Source organism: Vespa velutina, chromosome 18 (genome assembly GCF_912470025.1).
Source record: "Vespa velutina chromosome 18, iVesVel2.1, whole genome shotgun sequence".
In the NCBI taxonomy this organism is placed as follows: domain Eukaryota; kingdom Metazoa; phylum Arthropoda; class Insecta; order Hymenoptera; family Vespidae; genus Vespa; species Vespa velutina.
This window is the reverse complement of record NC_062205.1, coordinates 542,261-564,020: the sequence shown is the minus strand read 5'-3', so window position 1 is coordinate 564,020 and position 21,760 is coordinate 542,261. Positions and strand designations below refer to the sequence as shown.

The following is a 21,760-nucleotide window of genomic DNA, read 5'->3' as shown; positions in this document are numbered from 1 at the left end:
TCCCTTCCATGAGGACGATCCCCACCACTTCGATAATCGAAAAGAACTAGCATAGAAGCAGCGCAAAATGGACTGTCAGTATCTGTCGTTCTTCGCCTCCTACGAGACGAGTTAACTATAAAATCTTCAATCGAAACCATGAATATTCTTTTTATATAATACTTAGTAAGAGTAACAGTGGTCTTAGTCGGATGTGACTAACTTCATTAACCAACCTTGGTCGACCATCCAAGAACATTTGCAGCAGATTGGAAAAATAAGCAGAGCAGGTGTTTGGGTCCCCCATAATCTGCCCGAATAGAATAAAGCCAACCGATCCATCACATGCAACGTATTGCTTCAACGGCACCATACAGAACCGTTTTTTGATCGCTTGATCACTGGAGACGAAAAATGGGTCCTATATGATAATCCAAAACGCAAAAGACAGTGGCTCTCTCCAAATGAATCACCACGAAGTACTGCAAAGCCGGGTTTACATCCCAAAAAGGCGCTTGTGTGTGTTTGCTGGAGTATACGCGGAATTGTTCATTTTGAAGTGCTGAAACCTGGACAAACTGTTAATGCAGATCTTTATTGTGAATAATTTGATTGAGTGAACCAATCTTTAATCGAAAAGTATCCGACGATTGTCAACAGAAAAGGCGTTATTCTGCAACACGACAATACAAAACCGCACTATGCTTGGAAAAAATTAATGAATTGGGGTGGGAGGTACTGCCTCGCCCACCATACTCGCCCGATATCGCACCCTCGGATTTACATTTATTCCGATCGCTACAACATTTTCTTAGTGGCAAAAAATTTGAAAATTTGAATGATGTCCAAAAAGCCATCTCAAGATATTTTATTCAAAAACGAATTAATTTTTAATTCGGTCCGGCATTGAAAATTTGCACACTAGATGGCAAAAGGTTGTTGATAACGAAGGTGATTACATTATTGATTAAAAATAAAAACTTGTTAAAAATTTATTCGTTTGAATTTAATTTAAGAAAGCGAAATTACTTTCCGGCCCACCTAATATAATTAAATGCATTCCAATAGAAGTAAAAATCAGACGAACTGAAGAATACTATGGAGAATTACCCATTTCCTATCGCAAGGATTCATACTTTCTAGCACTTAAAACGTGCATCATCTTAAAGGAAGCATCACCGAAGGATTGCAACGAACTACCAAATATGTATAATTTATATGGCACCTGGTATAGGGTCACACCTAAACACATCGATCCCGAACATCTCGGAACGAGCGGAATCTACTCCAACGAAGATTTAAATAAACTATAGTCATACATAATGGAACCTGCAGAGAAACCCGCCATCATCGACACTCTCGCCAGAGGAATCAGCGGCAGGCAAATATCTTCAGGGAAAATATCATCTCCTTGACTCATCTCCTCCTACATCTGGCTAAACAACCAGAACCCGAAGAACAACGAGCAACGATGCCACCTGAAAACGTCACGGTCCACGAGCAGAAGGAAGAACCAATGGATAACACGTCCAACCAACCGAGCACATTCTTCGAATTAAATACATATTTAAATAAACGCTAATTTTTTTTCGTAGCCCAAAGATTTCAGAAAATTACAAGTTGAGAAGTTTGGAAAGGATTCTGACTAATTGTACGTTATAATTTAATCGTGAATAAGTTGTGATATTGTTTGTATATATGCAATTCTACGGAATGCAATATCTTAGTATTATAATAATAGTAACAATAATGATGATAATGATAATGATAATAGCAATAATAATATACTATGATAATAATAATAATACCATAAAAAACTTTGATTTATTCATGCTAAATGATCTGTTCATAATTCGATGATGACTAATAAGCAAAATGCCTAACACAATTCCAAATTTCTCTTGCATGGATCTTTCGTTTTCTATAAACTCCCATCAGTTACATGAAATCTATCCGAAAACTATCAGTCTTAAAAAAGGATTTTTGTATCTGAATAAGTTATGGTAGAAAAGGAATATCCACCATTTAGGAAGAAACTTTTTGAATGCCCCTCCTAAATCATTTTAGTTGTTTAGGCGTTAGCCAACAACTTTTAAAGACTATGCCGTCTTTATAACACTATGCCGTCCGCACGTGTCGTAAAAATTTATTCGCTTGGCGCCGGCAGCGCTAATTCAGATTACTTGGCTTATCGCCGGCCGTTCTTGACATTATCGGGAGATTATAAATTGTTAAGTTTTACTAATCTCATCGTTAGTTCTCATAAGTTCTCAACCCTGTTCCCCTTTCATGAAATTTCGAAGATATACATACGTAAATAAATACAAAATTTGTTTGTTTTATATATTTGTTTTTTTGCATTTTCTTTGGTATTTAATATTTATCTTTCATATGATATGCATTCGCTGAATTCTTCTTATAGATATTTCACTATCTTCCGATGATTCTGCTTCACTTTCATTGTTTTGATATCTATTGTTTTCTGGGATCGGCCAACTCATCGAACGTCAGACGTCCGCGCATTCATCGTAAATAATTGTATCGTCTGTTTCGTCTGCCATGATAAAAGGGCACAAGTACTTATAAACACAAAAAACTTGTTGACATATGTAACTTATTGTTACCTAAACTAAACACCTACAGAATGCAAAAAACACTAAAGTGCTGTCGCAGGCCATTGAACGATAATATGCACACAGCAATGTGATGTCGCTGGTCATTGGCACGATAATTTGCGCACGACACCACTGTGGTGTCGCCGAACGGCATAGTATTAAATATCTCGAAGAATTGAATGTGGATAACAAAATACATTAGACAAAATTTACTTTGTTTTACGTACAATATATTGTCCCTCGTTATATGCCGATTGAGTGAGAATGAGCATTTGCGAGAGTGAGAGTAAATGAAAGAGAGCTGAGATAGATAGCTAGAGCAAGTAAGACGATTGCTGAAGTTTAATAGAGTTAGGCAATTAATAAGCGTGAGACTGAAAGATCCAGTGTAGATATGGAAGCAGAAGCATCAATAATCGAATAAAGCCATAAGAAAATAAAAAAATTTTATGCTCATGGGTGAACGAATCACGAAAATATTTAGTTTAACCTATTTTCCAATAGATAATAAAAAATGTAGATTACTATTTTAAAAGAAAAAAATTAAGCGAAATTGTAAGATGCAACGTAACACGCTTAAAAAAAAGATATAAACTTTTGTTGTGCGTATGTCTTTTACATTGTTATATGTATATATGTATGTTTAAGAATCAGATAACACGGAGCACTTCGAAAACTATGAGTGACATGTATAACAGGCATTTACAATAAACACACTTAACTTGTATTAATTATATATATCATTATATTCTATATATCTATTCTTTTCTAATAAGAGGTTAACAAATTATCAAAAGTAGGATATTAAACAAGAAGCTATACATGTAGATGGAATGTATGAAAATTTTAGATAGCAAAATAAACAGCATATATAGATTATAATAATGAAACAGTGTAATCATTGTTGCAGTAGTTAGAATACCGCACTGCTAATTGCGTGGTATGTTGATAGTCCAATAGTCGTAAAAAGAGTATCGATATTCGAAAAATGATGATTAAAGGATAGTGAATTCGAGGAGTAAAGAAGATATATTAAGGAATATTCTTACTTCTCAATATAACTCAAACATATTGAGAAGTAAGAAAAGAACGAACAACAAAAGTCAACAACAATAATCAATACGAAGGTCGTGTATCTTTTTATTTGGAGGAAGACGCGGTAAGTGCATCATATTTATGAAAAATAAATAAAATATTATCAACATTCGACCGGTGTTGATTGTTAACGAGAGCGTTTTTGAAAATGCACTTCTCGCATCGGACCAGCGATGACAGTCGATTCGCACGGAGGAAATGTCCCCCGTCTCGTCCTTGTCCGAGCTTTAGATCCACTGGTCGCGATGAATAAGGGCGACAGTACTTGGCTAGGATACCGTTGTAGGTCGTCAGCTAAATACCGCTCGCCGAGTTCCCGCAAATTAATGGGAGAACGCGCGTTCTTTAAAGGATCCCGTGAGAAATAGAGAAGTAAATGCGCGATATTAAATGTTGCACGCTATGTAAATCTCACCGCGAATTTGATCAGATGAGTTACAATTGCTTATGTGTCTCGTGTATAATGTGTAGTTAGTTGTAGTGGTTGATTCTGAAGGAGACTTGAGAGTTTAGACGTAGTTTCAGACGAGTTTGAAAGATGTAACTTCACTCCTTAGATGTTGTGAGTCCGACAGCTGTAACTTGACTGCCTTTTGGTCTCTTTAGAACTATCCACTCAGACTAAAATGAGATTGGTAAAGGGCGGAGTTTGAAATATGGAAAGAGAAAGAATAAATGGCCATTGGTCGGGGATAGTTCGTTGGAATGTTTAAACATTCCGTGTGTGCCTTCTTTGTTCTAATGATCGTGTGATTAGAGTATGACAATGGATATTACAAAGCTAGAAGTCAGATAATCTTTAGCTTATCGAGCCTAGGCTTCTACTTTTACTGTTTTATTTATTGGCCGGGTCAACACATTATCGAAACGCAGGTACTTTACTAAGAATGCCTAAGCTCAGACAAAGGTGGCCATGTGTTTTTTATCTATGCCTTTTATTTAGCTAATAGCCGATAGGTTCCCAAGGATAATTGTTTCCAATGGTGTTATATGATCCTTAAGAGAAAGTACCGTGAACAATGGAGAGACGCACTTGTGCGTCAACAACCGGATTAAAGCAAATCTCGACATTGAGAGATGAATTCAAAAAATTAAAAACTATGAAATTCTCAACCATCATGTATTAGCCAAATTGATGAAAAAATTGAGCAAAATGGCAATGTAATAGTTTTCTCCCGAATCAACGTCAATAGTCAGAATCAAATGACTTATTCAGACCTTTCCATACGAGGAAAGTTCAATAAGAAAACAAGAACACAATAGAAACAGTACAGAACATGGTAGAGTATTACTACAAGCAGGTAATAAACATGTCAGAGAAGGAATCAGTCGAATGAATAGTTAAAGGCCTAAGAGGAATATCTTTGAATGTATGCAAAATCTAGTCAACTACTGATCAACTTAATAACCATTTACTACGCGAGCAATCATATCATAATAAAAAATATAATACCCATAGAAGCAGAGCTGGTATGAGAATAACGTGCTTCAGATGTAAAGGTGACGATTATACAACTAGTAACTGAACAAAACCAAATAACAAACCATATTTCATTTTTAAACCATATTTCTATGGATTCTAATAACGTGGATTCTTCTCTCGCGGATAATACTCTCAAAACATCACAAAGGATTTTACTTGGATCGTATAATGTGATGATAATACATCGTAGTTAAGTTTTCTTACCCTCGTCGTGTCCTAGACATAGGAAATAAGAAAGAAGCTCTAAACATAAGGATTGGGAGTTTCGGAAATATTATCATGCGGGTTGTGAAGCAGTTTATGAAGGAATGTATAAGATATCGTCCGTGCAGCTCGTTCGCACTTGTAGCTATTTATAATGAAGGTTTCATAAATGCAAATAGAGGATTAAATGATTGATCGAGATTATGTGTATATATATGTATGTACTCTAATAAGGTGATTTTGTACAGGTGAGTTATAGAAAGATATTTTGAAAATACACAGAGTTAGATTTAGGATTGCAGGTAGTAGATTTAAGAGAACATGTTTGTTTTGGATTTAAGACTACCGAATAGAACTAAGAACTATTGAACTAAAAATTGAGCGTAAATACAAGTTCAAAAATGAGTTCGGTGTTTAACCGTGAGTAGCCTATTGTAATTCCTTAAAATCTTTATTTGAATTGTTCGAAGGAGCGCTTATATTGATATAAGAGCTGCTTATATAGGGGATTATATCCATTATGGTCACTGCGTGAAAGGATTGATAAAGCATCATGACGATCTCTCGGGTAGCGGATCTACATGACTTGTCGCAAGTGTAGTGGGAGATCCTTATGGCTTAGCGATGTTCGTTCATCTTTCGCTGAAAAGTGGTATGCAATTGTGCGAAATTGTTTTCTTTTAGTACAGTAAACTGTTCTAAAAGATCTTATTATATTGTACATACTCGGTGTCCTTATAGTAAATCCTATATGTACATACATGATCTATTAATTATATTTTATATTTTATATGTATATTCCCTATTAGTTACAATGACGTTTATCAAAAGATGACTCCTAATATAGCAGATATAAGATTAACGTGACAAAATTAACGTGATGTTAAGTTCTTGAATGTGAGAGTGCTGAAGGATGTAACATTACCTATATCATAATTTTACATAATTTACGAATTGATAATTATAAATCAAATTATACAATAATGGAAACAACTAAATATACAATAATGTAAAATAAAAGGTATATGTAACAATTAACCTTTTGTATCACAAACAATTTGAGAATGTGTTGGTAACCGACTGCAAGGTGCTTTAATCGGTAAATGATGTGGATAGTGACAATAATCATAGGAGCTGAATGCCTTTAAGTTCCTAAGCAATACAGCTGGTCTTAGAAATGCACTGGGTTAATAATTGCTATTAATAATGTTTGTATCTATTAAAAAGTAGAATAATGGAACTATAAATAAAGAAAATTCATATAAATGAATTTTTAATATGTACATGTAAATTATTATTTCATATATCATTAATCAGTTCATCCATTTTTGCCAATTTAAAAATTAACATACATAATAAATAATAAATATAAATTAAATTTTCTGTTGAATTGTGCTTGAAAACAGCATGAACTTACTATCTACTTACTTACTATCTTTGTGAATAGTAAATGACGATATGTTATTATTGTTTAATGTAATTTTGTATAGTTTTCATACCGAGTTTCGTAAGTTGTAATGAAAAGATGAACCGATTAACCCTTTGAGTGCTGAATACTCGTAGCCTATGCAGCTCGTATGGACGGCGCGCAGTTGGCGCTGACGATCGCCGGGGACTGAATATTTTTTCAGAATGTTGGACAATAGAAACAATTGCCGAACATATATATTTGATGTAAGATATGTGATGAGTGAGATATGTAATAAAAGTATATCTTTTCACGATCACATTCATATATTACCCACGTATACACGTATATATTGTATACTTAAGTTAGTATATAATAGTAAGACAAATATTGAAAGATAAAGCGAAGAATAAATCTTCTTCTTTATTTATAACTGTCGCAATAAAGTCAAGGATAAAATATATATTTACATATCTGTCATATTTACATATTATCCTTACAGTTTATAAAAAGCACAATAAAAAAACATGATATTATCTGTTAATATATGTATATATACTAACATAATGTATTTATTCGGATATTTACAAACACCACATACAATCCTCAAAAGAATGATATAGCACATTTGAATTAACAAATAATTATATTTCCTTGATTAATTCCATTAATAATTAGTACGATAAATAAATGGATAATTACAGAACGTAATACAATACTATATTATATAATATAATAATATGTTATTTTTATTATAATATAATATGTATATTATTATAATATAATAATATGTTTGTTAATCTCCAGATTAAAAGAAATTGTTAAATTATATATGCAAGTAAAATAATATTTGCGAAATATGATACAAAAAACGGTAATTTTCGAAGATCCATATAACATAAATAGTAATATAATTTTATTATTAGCTACGCTTTTAATTTCTTTATTTCCAAGTTGAAGGTCTAAAAACAACAGAACTCCCAAGTATGACAACATTATTCGTATTTATACTTTCTTTTCTTTTTCATGCCAATACACATCAATGCCATTACTCGAAGTTAATTATATCCAAATGAGTTTTGTTTATTTCCATAAAAGATAGAGAATAGCTAATCAATGATTGCATAAAAATAATTTTTTCGTAAATGATATAGAATTTAATAACGATAACATATAAATGCGTTTATATAAATACATCTGTTATTATATTAGTTTATGTGCTATAGAATCTAAAAGCACCGTTGTCCTTTGAGAAAAACAAACCTAATCTTAGAGTAAAAAAACCACAATTAGACGTCGGTTTTTTATCCTCTCTTGTGCAAACTCCAAAACATTTCTTGTTTGTATTTTAAGACAGCTCATTTGAAAAAGTAATAAGGTTGGTAATCGCGTAATGTAAATAATCTGTTACTGCTGCGAACTGCCTAGACGGCGCTAGTGTCTGCACTTTTGTCCAGTTTCGATGGAATTGGACAATTTCCTCACACATATATATATCGTATAATGTTCCTTTCTAAATATTACATCTTTTAGTATCGTTGTTTTTCATGTTCCGATGCCGTGATGTTCTTTAGGTTAATGTCGCGGTGTGTAATTCCGTAGGTGAGTTTAACTTGTAGAAATCCAATTTGATCAAGCTTAAATAAATGGTAAAATATTATTTATTCACATAAATAAGAATCAATAAGATCAAAATCAGCTACAAATTCAATTATTTATTTATTTATGTGAATACATATTTATACATAAATCAGACATACATATAGTGTTTTTTTATTGTTGTTTTCTTCTTATTGTTATCCTCTAATTCTTCCTTCAAAAAGAATATATAGTTATATTTTCAATGTAGGAGGACGAATACAATGAAGTTCAACAAATTAGTATCTTCCTCACGAAGGAAAAATCGTAAACGTCACTTCACCGCTCCTTCTCATATACGTAGAAGGTTAATGTCTGCACCTCTTTCAAAAGAGTTAAGACAAAAATACAATGTACGGTCCATGCCAATACGTAAGGATGATGAAGTACAGGTTAGTTAATTTAATATAATATGCTGTCAATGCTTCGATAATTGAAGGTTAATTTTATAACATTCTATTGATGACTCTATTCTTTATATTTAAATTTGTTTAATGTATTTATTAAGTTATATTGCATATGTTTCTTAATTTTTTCATATTTTTGATACATATATGAATAATTTATTCGATTTAAGAGTATGATAATGATTGTCTTAGAAATAAATAAAAATGTGTAACAGAGCTTAAAAATTATATTGGTATAGAATACGATCATAATATTGAATCTTTTATTCTCCGACTAAATTATTAAAATATTATAATTGAAAATAATATAAACCATAAGTTCCTTTTTCATCATTTTTAATCATATAGATTCTTTAAACTTTTAAGCAATACATTAATTTTATCATTGCATTCCTTTTTGCTTTATTAATATCAGTTTTACAATAAATCCTATTTTTATTTTAATATTTTTCTTATTTGCACAATATAAAATGAAAGCAACTTGAAATTATTGATTAATTGATTTATAAAAAAGTTGGAATATAAAAGATTAAATACAAAAATATATAGATAAAGAAAAACTATTTAAATTATTTTATTCTATTTGCTTTATATTATTAGTGTTATAATTTATTAAATTTTCAGGTTGTTCGTGGTCACTATAAAGGCCAACAAGTAGGTAAAGTCGTGCAAGTATACAGGAAAAAGTTCGTTATATATATAGAAAGAATTCAAAGGGAGAAAGCTAATACAGCAAATGTATATGTTGGTATTGATCCTTCAAAGGTAATTTGACAAACTTTCATGATATTATGTATATTTATATAGATAGATTTATGAAAGCATGCAATGACAAATGATGAACTAAACCATTCTCTGAGAATCAGACAAATAGTTACACTTCTGAATACATCTTCAAAGTTCTTTTGAATGTGTGCTCATTTGTTTTCTTGGTCTGGTTCCTGCAGATCTGTTGGCACTGATTGATATTTATTTAAATAAATTATTTTTTTTATATTTATCTTTGTATTTTTAATCTAAATGTAATATATATTTTCTTAGACCGTAATTGTCAAGTTAAAAATGGATAAGGATAGGAAAAAGATTATAGACAGACGAGGTAAAGGCAGACTTGCTGCTTTGGGTAAGGATAAAGGTAAATATACAGAAGATACCACGGCTGCCATGGAAACTTCGTGAATACTAAAAAAATATATTGTATTTGGTACAATAAAATACTAAACTTAAATGAAATCAGAGACATCATTATACAAAATTATTCACTAACTAATTAAATAAAGTAGAACACGATTATTTTCCGAACTGCCGTAAAATCATTAAAATTTCCAAACTAATGAAAATGGGTTTCTGTTGTTTAATTGGTCCAAAATTTTACACGTATGATTTCCTCATTTTCTTTTTGTGAAATTCCTAGAAAATATTGGTCAAACAATCTTCAGTTTATTATAGTGTTTTCAATCATACAGCTTCATCACTTGTCTTTAAAATGAAAATCAATAAATCTCCATCATACTTTCATATCAACCGAGTAGTATCTAATACACCGATCTTCATATCACATTTTCACAGGTAACGCAATTTTTCACTATCCAGGATTAATATTTGTTTCATGTCGTGACAATATAGTTTTAGACAGTGCGATATTATTAATATACAATTTTGTTATCTTGGGTAGATATGAAATCAAATTTTCTCGCCAAATATTACAATTTAAGTGACATTATCAAATAAAATAATAAGTTTAAAAATAAAGACCACTCTAATATAAAATTTCATTACAATAAACTCTGCACCTATCGCCAGTTGCTTTTTATTGATAATAAACATAAATAAAAAAATAATAAATAATACATTTTATTAAATTATAATATCAAAAAAACGAAATTAATTTTTTAACAAATATCTGTATAATAAACTTACAGAAAATAAATTTTTTCATAGTTTTTCAAAACGTAGAGAAAAACTTATTGAATTTTCATAAAAGAATGTTACTAAACTGTTATATCATTGTTTCTAATCATAATTTTTTTTATTGCATATATATAAATTACAGTTACTTCTGACAGCGAATACGAAAACGCTCGTGTTCTAAGATATCTGCTTTAAAAAAGTAATGAGGCTGATAATCGCGTAATGTAAATAATCTATCACTGCTGCCAACTGCCGGAGCGGCGCTAGTGTCTGCACTTTTGTCCAATTTCGATGAAATTGGACAATTTCGTCACACATATAAATATCGTATAATGTTCCTTTCTAAATATTAAATCTTCCAGTATCGTTGTTTTCCATGTTCCGATGCCGTGATGTTCTTTAGGTTAATGTCGCGGTGTGTAATTCCGTAGGTGAGTTTAACCTGTAAAAATCCAATTTGATCAAACTTAAATAAATGGTAAAATATTATTTATTCACATAAATAAGAATCAATAAGATCAAAATCAGCTACAAATTCAATTATTTATTTATTTATGTGAATACATATTTATACATAAATCAGACAAACATACAGTGTTTTTTTATTGTCGTTTCCTTATTATTTTATCCTCCAATTCTTCCTTCAAAAAAAATATATAGTTATATTTTCAATGTAGGAGGATAAATACAATGAAATTCAACAAATTAGTATCTTCCTCACGAAGGAAAAATCGTAAACGTCACTTCACCGCTCCTTCTCATATACGTAGAAGGTTAATGTCTGCACCTCTTTCAAAAGAGTTAAGACAAAAATACAATGTACGGTCCATGCCAATACGTAAGGATGATGAAGTACAGGTTAGTTAATTTAATATAATATGCTGTCAATGCTTCGATAATTGAAGGTTAATTTTATAACATTCTATTGATGACTCTATTCTTTATATTTAAATTTGTTTAATGTATTTATTAAGTTATATTGCATATGTTTCTTAATTTTTTCATATTTTTTATACATATATGAATAATTTATTCGATTTAAGAGTATGATAATGATTGTCTTAGAAATAAATAAAAATGTGTAACAGAGCTTAAAAATTATATTGGTATAGAATACGATCATAATATTGAATCTTTTATTCTCCGACTAAATTATTAAAATATTATAATTGAAAATAATATAAACCATAAGTTCCTTTTTCATCATTTTTAATTATATAGATTCTTTAAACTTTTAAGCAATACATTAATTTTATCATTGCATTCCTTTTTGCTTTATTAATATCAGTTTTACAATAAATCCTATTTTTATTTTAATATTTTTCTTATTTGCACAATATAAAATGAAAGCAACTTGAAATTATTGATTAATTGATTTATAAAAAAGTTGGAATATAAAAGATTAAATACAAAAATATATAGATAAAGAAAAACTATTTAAATTATTTTATTCTATTTGCTTTATATTATTAGTGTTATAATTTATTAAATTTTCAGGTTGTTCGTGGTCACTATAAAGGCCAACAAGTAGGTAAAGTCGTGCAAGTATACAGGAAAAAGTTTGTTATATATATAGAAAGAATTCAAAGGGAGAAAGCTAACACAGCAAATGTATATGTTGGTATTGATCCTTCAAAGGTAATTTGACAAACTTTCATGATATTATGTATATATATAGATAAATTTATGAAAGCATGTAATGACAGATGATGAACTAAACCATTCTTTGAGAATCAGACAAATAGTTACACTTATGAATACATCTTCAAAGTTCTTTTGAATATGTGCTCTCATTTGTTTTCTTGGTCTGGTTGCTGCAGATCTATTGGCACTGATTGATATTTATTTAAATAAATTATCTTTTTAATATTTATCTTTGTATTTTTAATTTAAATCTAATATATGTTTTTTTAGACCGTAATTGTCAAGTTAAAAATGGATAAGGATAGGAAAAAGATTATAGACAGACGAGGTAAAGGCAGACTTGCTGCTTTGGGTAAGGATAAGGGTAAATACACAGAAGATACCACGGCTGCCATGGAAACTTCGTGAATACTGAAAAAATATATTGTATTTGGTACAATAAAATATTAAACTTAAATGAAACTTTTTATGCTATAAATTTTAAATTTATTAAACACAGGATATTTTGTATGTAATTTTCATATCTGAAATAATACATTTGACATTTTTGCGGCAGGAATTTCATAAGCATGACTATTTACATGGTCATCTATACCGAATCAGACATGCTTATTTAATCTCTATAGCAAAATAAAAATGACTACATAGCTAATAGTAAACATAATTTGAAAAAAATATTTCATTCGGTTTAAATCAAATTATATATAATTCCCCTTTGAGTTTTTAAAATATATTCTAGGTTAATATTTATAATGTTTAATATAAAAATATCTATAAATGAAAAGAAAATACATACTAAACTTTTATCAAATATTGATGACATTGATAAAATCTCAGTTAGTAATGATGAAGTCATATTAGTATAAGACTTTAAATCAATCCTATTGTCAAGTAATTTTGATAATGAAGGTAAGGAGAATTGTATTGATATGGATGGTATATAAAAGTGTTAGAATATATCTTCTATTTTTAAATAGATATTTTGTATATAATTACACTTATATCAATATTTTCGTTACTAAATTCTTTCCTAAATTTCTGACATAAAATATATACGAATATATGAACAATTATTATAATAATATATGTCTTACAATTACTGTACAATAAAACAAGTGTTTATACAACTTTAAGAAAATATAGATAGTTTATAAAAAATATAAAGGACAGTATTCTATAAAAAATATTATTAAAGCATAGAAGATAGAAAACGTTTGTATATAACATCTTATAATATATTCTGCAAATATAATTAAAATTGCAAATTGTAAGACGAACAAACAATGTGTGTAATAGAATGTAATAAATACATGAAATATGTATTATATAAATCTTTAATACTTTTTTATTTTATAAAAAATCAAAAAATGAGTTGAAGATATGTGCAATATCTTATAAATCGTACGTTATTTAATGTATATCAAAATTATATGAAAGAATTGGTAAATAAAATCTTTTTATTAGTTGTTATTTATAAATTGTTCATTTCCAAATTAGAAACTAGTTGCAATTAAGTCGAATATCTTTGTAATCTGTAATTTTAATCTTGAAATAGATACTTTTATTATAGTATAGTTACATTTTTAGTCCAAAACTATCGCTGAATATGACATTAATTTTTTATTTCTACATTCGCTCCATTAAAATCACGCACTAGTCGGCCAAGAAATAAAAAAAACATTAAGCAGATATCTACGTTATCCATTGAAATCTTATTGATTGTATTATACCGAATTTATCAAAATTATTTTTTATAAAATATAAAATATGTTTTATAATTTATTATCGGTAATGCGTAATAGCATTATTATTTTGTTTACACCAATAAACATGTAATGTCACAAAAAAGTCACTAAACACTGAAAACTTCTAATATAGATTTAGTTTGGATCACCACCAAGTGTTATCGACGTTTTCTTCTACACTTTTAGCTAGCGTCATCTAGCAATTCTCAGACCACATTATTCGCAAACATGTTTATTAACAGTTCGTGACTTGGTTGATCACTAAACCTTTAGAAACATTACAGGTTATTACAGTTATGAGTATAATGGTTCGAAAGTTTATCATGTGTCGAAAGAATTCGGTAAGTCGTTGATTAACAATAGTTATTTTACATTTATACAATCTTTATTTTCATATATATTTTTGTATATAGTTTATAAAGCAACACGAAAACTTACGTTCTGTCTATACATGCTTATAAAATGGCGCGTTATTTTTCATCATCGTAACAGACGAAAAGAAATATTTATACTTATCGAACAATTTACATCCATTTCTATAATTTACATCGCGTAATTTATTTTATTAATTTTATTTTTCTATTTATTAAATAACAAAATTGCCTTATTACCCTTACTCCTGTATATATATATATACATATATATATACATATATATATATATATGTATATATATATATACACATAATAAATTGGAATAAACATTTATGGATGTGATAAAGAATGGGACAGGAAAGATAACGACAAAGGCATGTTGCGCATATGATATAAAATAAAATACAACTGTCATGTGTACTGATATATACACCTAATTTGAAACAAAAAATAAAGATAAGAGCATACAATCGTATTTTCTTATTAATATTGCATCATAATTTGTTTGAAGCTCATTTAAATTCTGAACAAAGTCAGTTTTTTAATCCTTTGCGGTTCAATGCCGCCGTACAAGTGATATCACATTTCTATTCACTAGACTGAATGTCGTCATGATTTCGTCGAATGATGGCGAAAAATAATTTCGTTATCGATACTGTTATTAGATATTTTTTTTCAATTTAGCAATACTTCGTTGTTACTTTCGTTGTATACTATATAAACCCGTTATTATAATGAAACATCTAGATTTTGTGAAATTCCTCGTTGATCAAGTAGTAGATGATTTTCAAATAATAAAAAAACCCTGTAGGACGAGCTTACAGCGGGGTAGACCTACAATGGTTAGATGGAAAACTTCATATTGTATATAGGGGTAGATCTACAATGGTTAGATGGAAAACTTCATTTGTACTGGAAAGAAGAAGTATTGTATAGTATATTCAAATAGAAAAGTTCAATGAGAAAAAAAAGAAACTCGATTATACTGCGATACTTGCTCTTGTAAACCTGGCATACATATTGGGAATTGCTTTGAGAAATTTCACACTCTGAAAAAATATAAAAATTAAAACATGTTTGTGTATTCTAAAATAATAATTATTATTGTTTTTTAATAAATTCTAAAATTCCATTAAATAAAATATTTTTCAATTAACTTTATATATTTAACGCTTTAATACATGATATCGTTTTATATAAAAAAAATATTCGATCCAGTGAGAAGTTCACTTGAAAAAGTCCTTGATCGCAAAGGGTTAAGTTTATATATATATTTTTATAATCTTGTATGTCTGTACAAGATGTTTTCTTGTGATAAACTATCTTATTCTTTTGCTTTATTAAATACTTTTATTTATATACTTTTGTATGAAAAAATGATATAATTTCTTATATGTCCTATTTTTTATTTTAATTTTGTTCGTAAATATAATAATCTTTTTTCAAATGATTTCTATTCAGTTTAAGACAAAGAAATCCTCTAATACAATTATATTTTTAGAAAATAATTTATCACCAAAAAATCTATACTAATTTTTATAAATTGGAATATTATATTTATATTGAGAGATGCTAATTAAATATTGTCATTTTTGTTTAAAAAAGGACCATATGGAAGTACTTAAAATTTGAATTGAAGTCAGTCAAATTATTTGAAGATTAATCGTAGATAGAAAAAAGGACAAGCTATAGAGAAATGGGTTCATCAAGACAGCAAGATCGATCTCTAAATGCAGGAATATCTCTTCCACAATGGATGAAAGGAAAAATAGACAACAGGTTAGTAAAAAGAATAATTATTGTTTATCAAGAATGCGTTATTATATTTTAAATAAAAATTTATTGTGTGCGTGTATATATATATATATATATATATATATATATATATATATATGTATGTATGTATGTATATAGATAGATGTATATATGTATTATAGATTATAAAAATTAGAATATTTCCATTTTATATATTTTAATATAAAATAGTATAACAAATAGAACTTAATTTGTTTGAAGAATTTTTTATATATACTTTATTTCTCTTGGCATTGTCAAAAATGTATCTAGTAGTATATACAAATCTTGGCTCACAAAGTAGGCATGTGTCACATGATCTTATATTTTTAGACACTTAACTCTAATAGGTAATATATCATATCTTCTAAGAATTGCTATTAAAATTCTCTAATTTATTTTACAAGTTTTTTCTTTACTAGTATTATAGATTTTATAAAAATTATGCAGTCGATATACCACAGTTATATTGATATTTTGAATATGTTTAAACATATGCTCTAATATATATATCTTTTCATGATTAATATTATATTTTATTGAATTTATACTAAAAATAAGTTAACATTGTAAATAATATAGAAAAATAAAACATAAAAGGAAAAGAAGAAGTATAACATTAGTAGTACGTAATACAAACTTATAATGCAGTTTTCTATTCATTTTTATTTTCATAGTAAATTATAAGCACGTTGATTATTTTTACATACGAATGATCTATATGTGTATACATTTTCGTGCGCACATGGTATTTGCGCACACGCACGTGCGTACGTAAAAGTATATCGTTGTGTGACTAATTGATTCACATAAAACGACTGCCAAGATATCGGGGACACAGCGTAACGTACAGTAGCAGCGTGTAACTCGTAAAAACTCTCTCATGAATTAGATTTAGAATCATTTAGTTTATCATTGAATTGTTTAAATTCTTGTAAATATTTATCTCTTTATTTCTTCATATTTTCAATTATTCTTAATATGGAATTCTAATATGATTTAAATTTTGAAAGTAGATCTTTAAAGTGAACCAATAATTATATATTTATATTCAAATAAACATACATGTTTTTTATCTCAATACTGTAGATTCGACTTTGACGAAAGTGCATTCAGTCCACCATCCCACGACGAAGGTTTTTTCTGCATACGGTATCCAAAATCACAGAATTCTACTAGTACTACTCAAGATTTTAGATCCGTTAAAAAGGTTTTCAATGATAATACAATTACAACTTCTACAAATCAAGTTACATCCAGTCAACAAACACATTCTAAATTCAAAGAAGCGAAAGTGATTGATTTTAGTCAGCATCCATTACCTTGCCAACCATTTGTTCCAACTGCAATCAATAAAGGTAAGTATTTAAATTTCTAATTTTTTATTGTTATTATTTTATTTCAATATATATTTTTTTAATTTATAAAAAATCTTAAAAATGTAGTAAATACAACATTAGTGGGAAGTATAAAACCAGCTAAATCTCAAGGAACTGATGATGGATTTCATGGTGAACCAGCTCTCTGTGGCAAGTCCATAGTTCATGTAGCTAATCAAATGATGTCTAATAAGTTTAATAAACCACATACTTCTGTGGCAACAGTCGAACAAGAATTAATTCCAAGAAAAGGTAGTAAATCTTTACCAGCTACACCATTAGCTTCACCGATCACCAGTCCAGATAGTTCACCAAAATCACGCAGAAAGAATCACTCAAATCGTTATTTTACTGGAGCCTTTATTCCTGACCGAGATAAATATCAAGGCAGCTGGATATTAGCTAGCATATTGGGTCAATCACGAGAAATTGTAACCTCAAAAATAGAAGAAGAACAAGACAGTGGCATAGATATTGCTCCACCTAAAATATTGAAGAGAAAAAAATCTATATCCTCACAAAATCTTACATATATTGGAAAGGATGAAAAAACTTCGGGAAAATCATCTTCCCAGACAAATATTTTGCAAGCAAAGCCATCAGAGTTAAGAGAAATGAATTTTTGGTCTCCTACATCTATGTAAACTCGTTTTTATCTATAATATTTCTTTGATTACAAATTTATATACTAATCGATTATGATATGTATATAAGATATATAACGATCATTGTTTCTATAAATAGCAGTTTCTCTCTTTGTGGATTGATATTATTGTAAAGACAAATTGCTATGGAAACAATGCTATTATGACCTATAGACAATATAGTTCACAGTATTTGATTAACAGTATGTCCAAATTTGTCATTGAAGTGTGAAATTTTCTAACTTATATTAATAATATCATTTTCTATTTCTTGCACAGAATATTTGTCTAATCAACATTATTAAAAAATCATGTCAAATAATATTGCCTTCTTTATTCCCATTCGAAGTGTAATTCTTATACAATGTTTAGAATTTATTAAATATATTATGGGATACATTTCTATTTTAACTCTTTTCTTACGGTGAAATTGGCCGCCAGTATGCTGCGTTATATAAGACAATTGAATCGCAAGTGCACATCTTACTGTAGAACGTAACGTATAATACTTTATCGTATTGTACAAATGATCAGTTTTTCATTCAAGTTATGTGAAATAAATATAAAACAAATTATAAAAATGAATATACATCAGAAGAAAATTGGTTACCTTAAAGATATAAAGATGTGCTACGTTCATCCAGAATTCTTAATTCAGACAGAATTTTGTTGCCTGATTATAATCACCTTTAGTAATGAAAGGGTTAATAAAAGCAAGCAGTTATATTTTATTTACTCTTATACTATTTTATTTATTGACCTTATAAAAAATTAAGTAGATCATATTTGACTAAAAATTTAAAACAATAAAGGAAGGTAAAAATATTTTTATTATTATTATTGTTATTATCATTATCATTATTATTATTATTATCGATATTATTATCATATATATATATATAATATTGTTTATAAATTCCCCTTTGTGTTTTAAACTAACTTTCCTGTACATATTTGAAGTCTTGATATTTTGTAAATTATTATAAAACTTTTTGCTTATCTGTAAAATATATTTCTTTGAATATAAATTAAAAAGTAAAAAGGTAAGTGTTACTATTCATTTAATTTTAAAAGTTATCAAATATAAATAAAGATAATATGATAATAAATACACACACACATATATGTATATAATACTATTGTATTTAGAAATATTTGATAATGTTAAGATGATTTCAAATTGCAGGCTTTTGCAGTTCAATGCACGAAATATGTTTTAAACATTTATTATGAAAATATTAAAAAATTTATGTTGGACTGATGAAGGATAAAAGACGAAATTAATTTTCAAGGATAATAAAAGTGATCTAGGGAATCAATTATACATGTGTCCTATGGATATGAATTAATCAATTCAGTGCTTGACATCTCAACCTTTTTTTTTATTTATTTCTCGTTGGAGCGTTACATTCTGTGACACGTACGTATATGTATTAAGTTGTTAATGCGATCGATATCGAAGGTCGACCAGTTTAAGGTTGTTGTGCCGATATCTTTAGAGAACCTTGACTGCTCCCAATCCATTAAGACCCAAACCGTTGAGACCAAGAGGTGCGCCTAGACCGGCAGCTAAGGCTGGTCCAGCAAGAGCAGTTGTCAATCCAGGAGCTAATAGACCGGGTGCAGCAATAGCGGCAGTAGCAAGAGGTGCTGTTTATTGTTGTGATTGTTGAGAAGAAATGAAAAGAAAAAAAAATAACATGGATTAATTAATGTTATATGGAAAGAAGCAAGAAAAAAAAGAAAGAAATTAAATTTGTGCGTTTTAAAGAAGTGCAAGTATTTGCAGAAAAAAAAAGAAAAGAAAGAAAAATACATCAATTGTTGCAAGCAAAGATCGAACGGCTAAAAAGCGTCTCGAAGTGTAACGATTACATTCATTCTAGCGTCTAGCCGTCTATAGCGCCTAGGAAGCAGATCGATAAATGCGTAACTTTTATTGATAGTAATGTATTACACGATACAGATAGATCAAGAATTAGTGTGAAAAGAAAGGAATGATAGGAGAAAAGTGCTATCTATATTCACGGGATGCGACGTCATTTACAAGAATTCCGCGAAATATAAAATCTGTTCCATTGTCAAAAAGTGTAGTACGTGATGCCCAATCGCGGAGGAATGTTTTATTATTTTTGTTTGCATGCGTGAGTGCTTTTAAAACATATTAAACGAAAACGAAAAACGTAAATAGGAAGAAAGTTACGAGCAAACAAAATAAAAAAAATAAAAAAAAAAAAGGAAAAAGAGCGTCATCACCGTATTTCTGCCTTGCGGTTAGATACCTGCAAGAGCAGTATTTGTTACTGCGAGCGCGGGCGCGGGCGCGACAGCAGCCGTCACGATTCCAGGATTGTTAACGCGGACGTCCGCTTTCCTGACGCTACTGAACGGCGTATCGACGCTCTTCGAGTACGCCGAGATAGCAGCTAAATTACCGATACCCCGAATAATATTGGAAGAGGAGGTTGCAATTGTTGGTACGACCGCAGCAGTGGACACCGGTAGAGATAAAGCTGCAGCTGGTTGGACAGCGAGTGCTGCAGGTGCGGTAGCTGCTAACAAACCGCCTCCGATAACTCCAGCCCTGGCGACGGCCATCAGGCATCCACAGATTACCAAGAACTTAAAAATTAACATTATGTTTAAAAATCTTATTTTATTTAAGGATCACTTGATAACGATCAACTGATCAGCTAACGTATCGCTAAAGTATTTATTAATTAAAGACTTGATCTATCACAAGTATAAAAGATTAAATCAGAAAGAAAGAAGTAAGATCTATTCTTAAGGATACAACAATAATTTTTATTGTTTATATTATTTCGATTGATTAGAATTTCAAGTATTTGATAGAAGCTTATTTTAAAAATTATACTTTATCATATGTATAACTATTAAATTAGAAATAAATAAGAAGTAAAATTTATTCTTAAGACCGGACAATAATTTCTATTGTTTATATTATTTCGATCGATCTAATATTATATATGTATTTGAGAGTGGCTTACCCTAAACATGATGTCGATAGGTAAGTACAGCTCCTTACTCTTCAAGAACAAGAGAGGAATTGAATGCATATTGAGAAGCTGACAGTCTATTTATACGGGAGCCCTTGCAAACCTGTCTAACATAGTTCGTATATTTTTTACCCGAAAACTTGGTATCATATATCTTAAGATAGTAAGGGTATATTCATATTATCGAGTTATTGCATCATGTAGCATAGAGACCAGTTATACCACCGACCACAGTATCGGTCAATTTTACAAAGATGCTATTGCAAAGGTTATATTTTTTGAGAGAAAGAAAAAAAAAAGATTTCATTTGAAGTTCTTTCTAAAACTCTTTATCATCTTTTATTTGCGTTTACTTATTTTTTTAACCAGCTGCACTGATATATTCTATCTACATTGCAGTGATAGCTATCTTCTACCTTCGTT

The 21,760-nt window shown here is 29.2% G+C and overlaps 4 protein-coding genes across 8 annotated transcripts; 3 read left to right on the top strand and 1 right to left on the bottom strand.

Moving 5' to 3' along the window:
- The first annotated feature begins 8,240 nt into the window (after nucleotides 1–8,240).
- Nucleotides 8,241–10,131, top strand: LOC124955478 (60S ribosomal protein L26-like). 2 transcript variants are annotated; one of them, XM_047509975.1, is made up of 4 exons: nucleotides 8,241–8,386; nucleotides 8,634–8,814; nucleotides 9,454–9,594; nucleotides 9,871–10,131. In XM_047509975.1, exons 2-4 carry the CDS (start codon nucleotides 8,647–8,649, stop codon nucleotides 10,006–10,008), a joined length of 447 nt encoding a protein of 148 aa, XP_047365931.1. In that variant the 5' UTR covers nucleotides 8,241–8,386; nucleotides 8,634–8,646; the 3' UTR covers nucleotides 10,009–10,131. The 2 variants fall into 2 exon arrangements, with proteins under 2 accessions (XP_047365931.1, XP_047365932.1); XM_047509976.1 differs by having other exon boundaries at nucleotides 8,305–8,433.
- An 887-nt stretch (nucleotides 10,132–11,018) lies between these two features.
- On the top strand, nucleotides 11,019–12,846 carry LOC124955479 (60S ribosomal protein L26-like). 2 transcript variants are annotated; one of them, XM_047509977.1, is made up of 4 exons: nucleotides 11,019–11,171; nucleotides 11,418–11,598; nucleotides 12,238–12,378; nucleotides 12,655–12,846. In XM_047509977.1, exons 2-4 carry the CDS (start codon nucleotides 11,431–11,433, stop codon nucleotides 12,790–12,792), a joined length of 447 nt encoding a protein of 148 aa, XP_047365933.1. In that variant the 5' UTR covers nucleotides 11,019–11,171; nucleotides 11,418–11,430; the 3' UTR covers nucleotides 12,793–12,846. The 2 variants fall into 2 exon arrangements, with proteins under 2 accessions (XP_047365933.1, XP_047365934.1); XM_047509978.1 differs by having other exon boundaries at nucleotides 11,140–11,218.
- Nucleotides 12,847–14,315: 1,469 nt separating this feature from the next.
- Nucleotides 14,316–19,145, top strand: LOC124955470. Its single transcript, XM_047509959.1, has 4 exons — nucleotides 14,316–14,470; nucleotides 16,109–16,282; nucleotides 17,387–17,655; nucleotides 17,743–19,145. The coding sequence occupies exons 2-4, from the start codon at nucleotides 16,200–16,202 to the stop codon at nucleotides 18,318–18,320; spliced, it is 930 nt and encodes a 309-aa protein (XP_047365915.1). The 5' UTR covers nucleotides 14,316–14,470; nucleotides 16,109–16,199; the 3' UTR covers nucleotides 18,321–19,145.
- A 536-nt stretch (nucleotides 19,146–19,681) lies between these two features.
- On the bottom strand, nucleotides 19,682–21,486 carry LOC124955473 (cuticle protein 67-like). 3 transcript variants are annotated; one of them, XM_047509967.1, is made up of 3 exons: nucleotides 21,329–21,486; nucleotides 20,603–20,942; nucleotides 19,682–19,970 (listed from the first exon to the last, which is right to left on the bottom strand). In XM_047509967.1, the coding sequence occupies exons 1-3, from the start codon at nucleotides 21,395–21,397 to the stop codon at nucleotides 19,816–19,818; spliced, it is 564 nt and encodes a 187-aa protein (XP_047365923.1). In that variant the 5' UTR covers nucleotides 21,398–21,486; the 3' UTR covers nucleotides 19,682–19,815. The 3 variants fall into 3 exon arrangements, with proteins under 3 accessions (XP_047365923.1, XP_047365925.1, XP_047365924.1); XM_047509969.1 differs by having other exon boundaries at nucleotides 20,756–20,942; XM_047509968.1 differs by lacking the exon at nucleotides 21,329–21,486 and having other exon boundaries at nucleotides 20,603–20,975.
- Nucleotides 21,487–21,760: the final 274 nt, after the last annotated feature.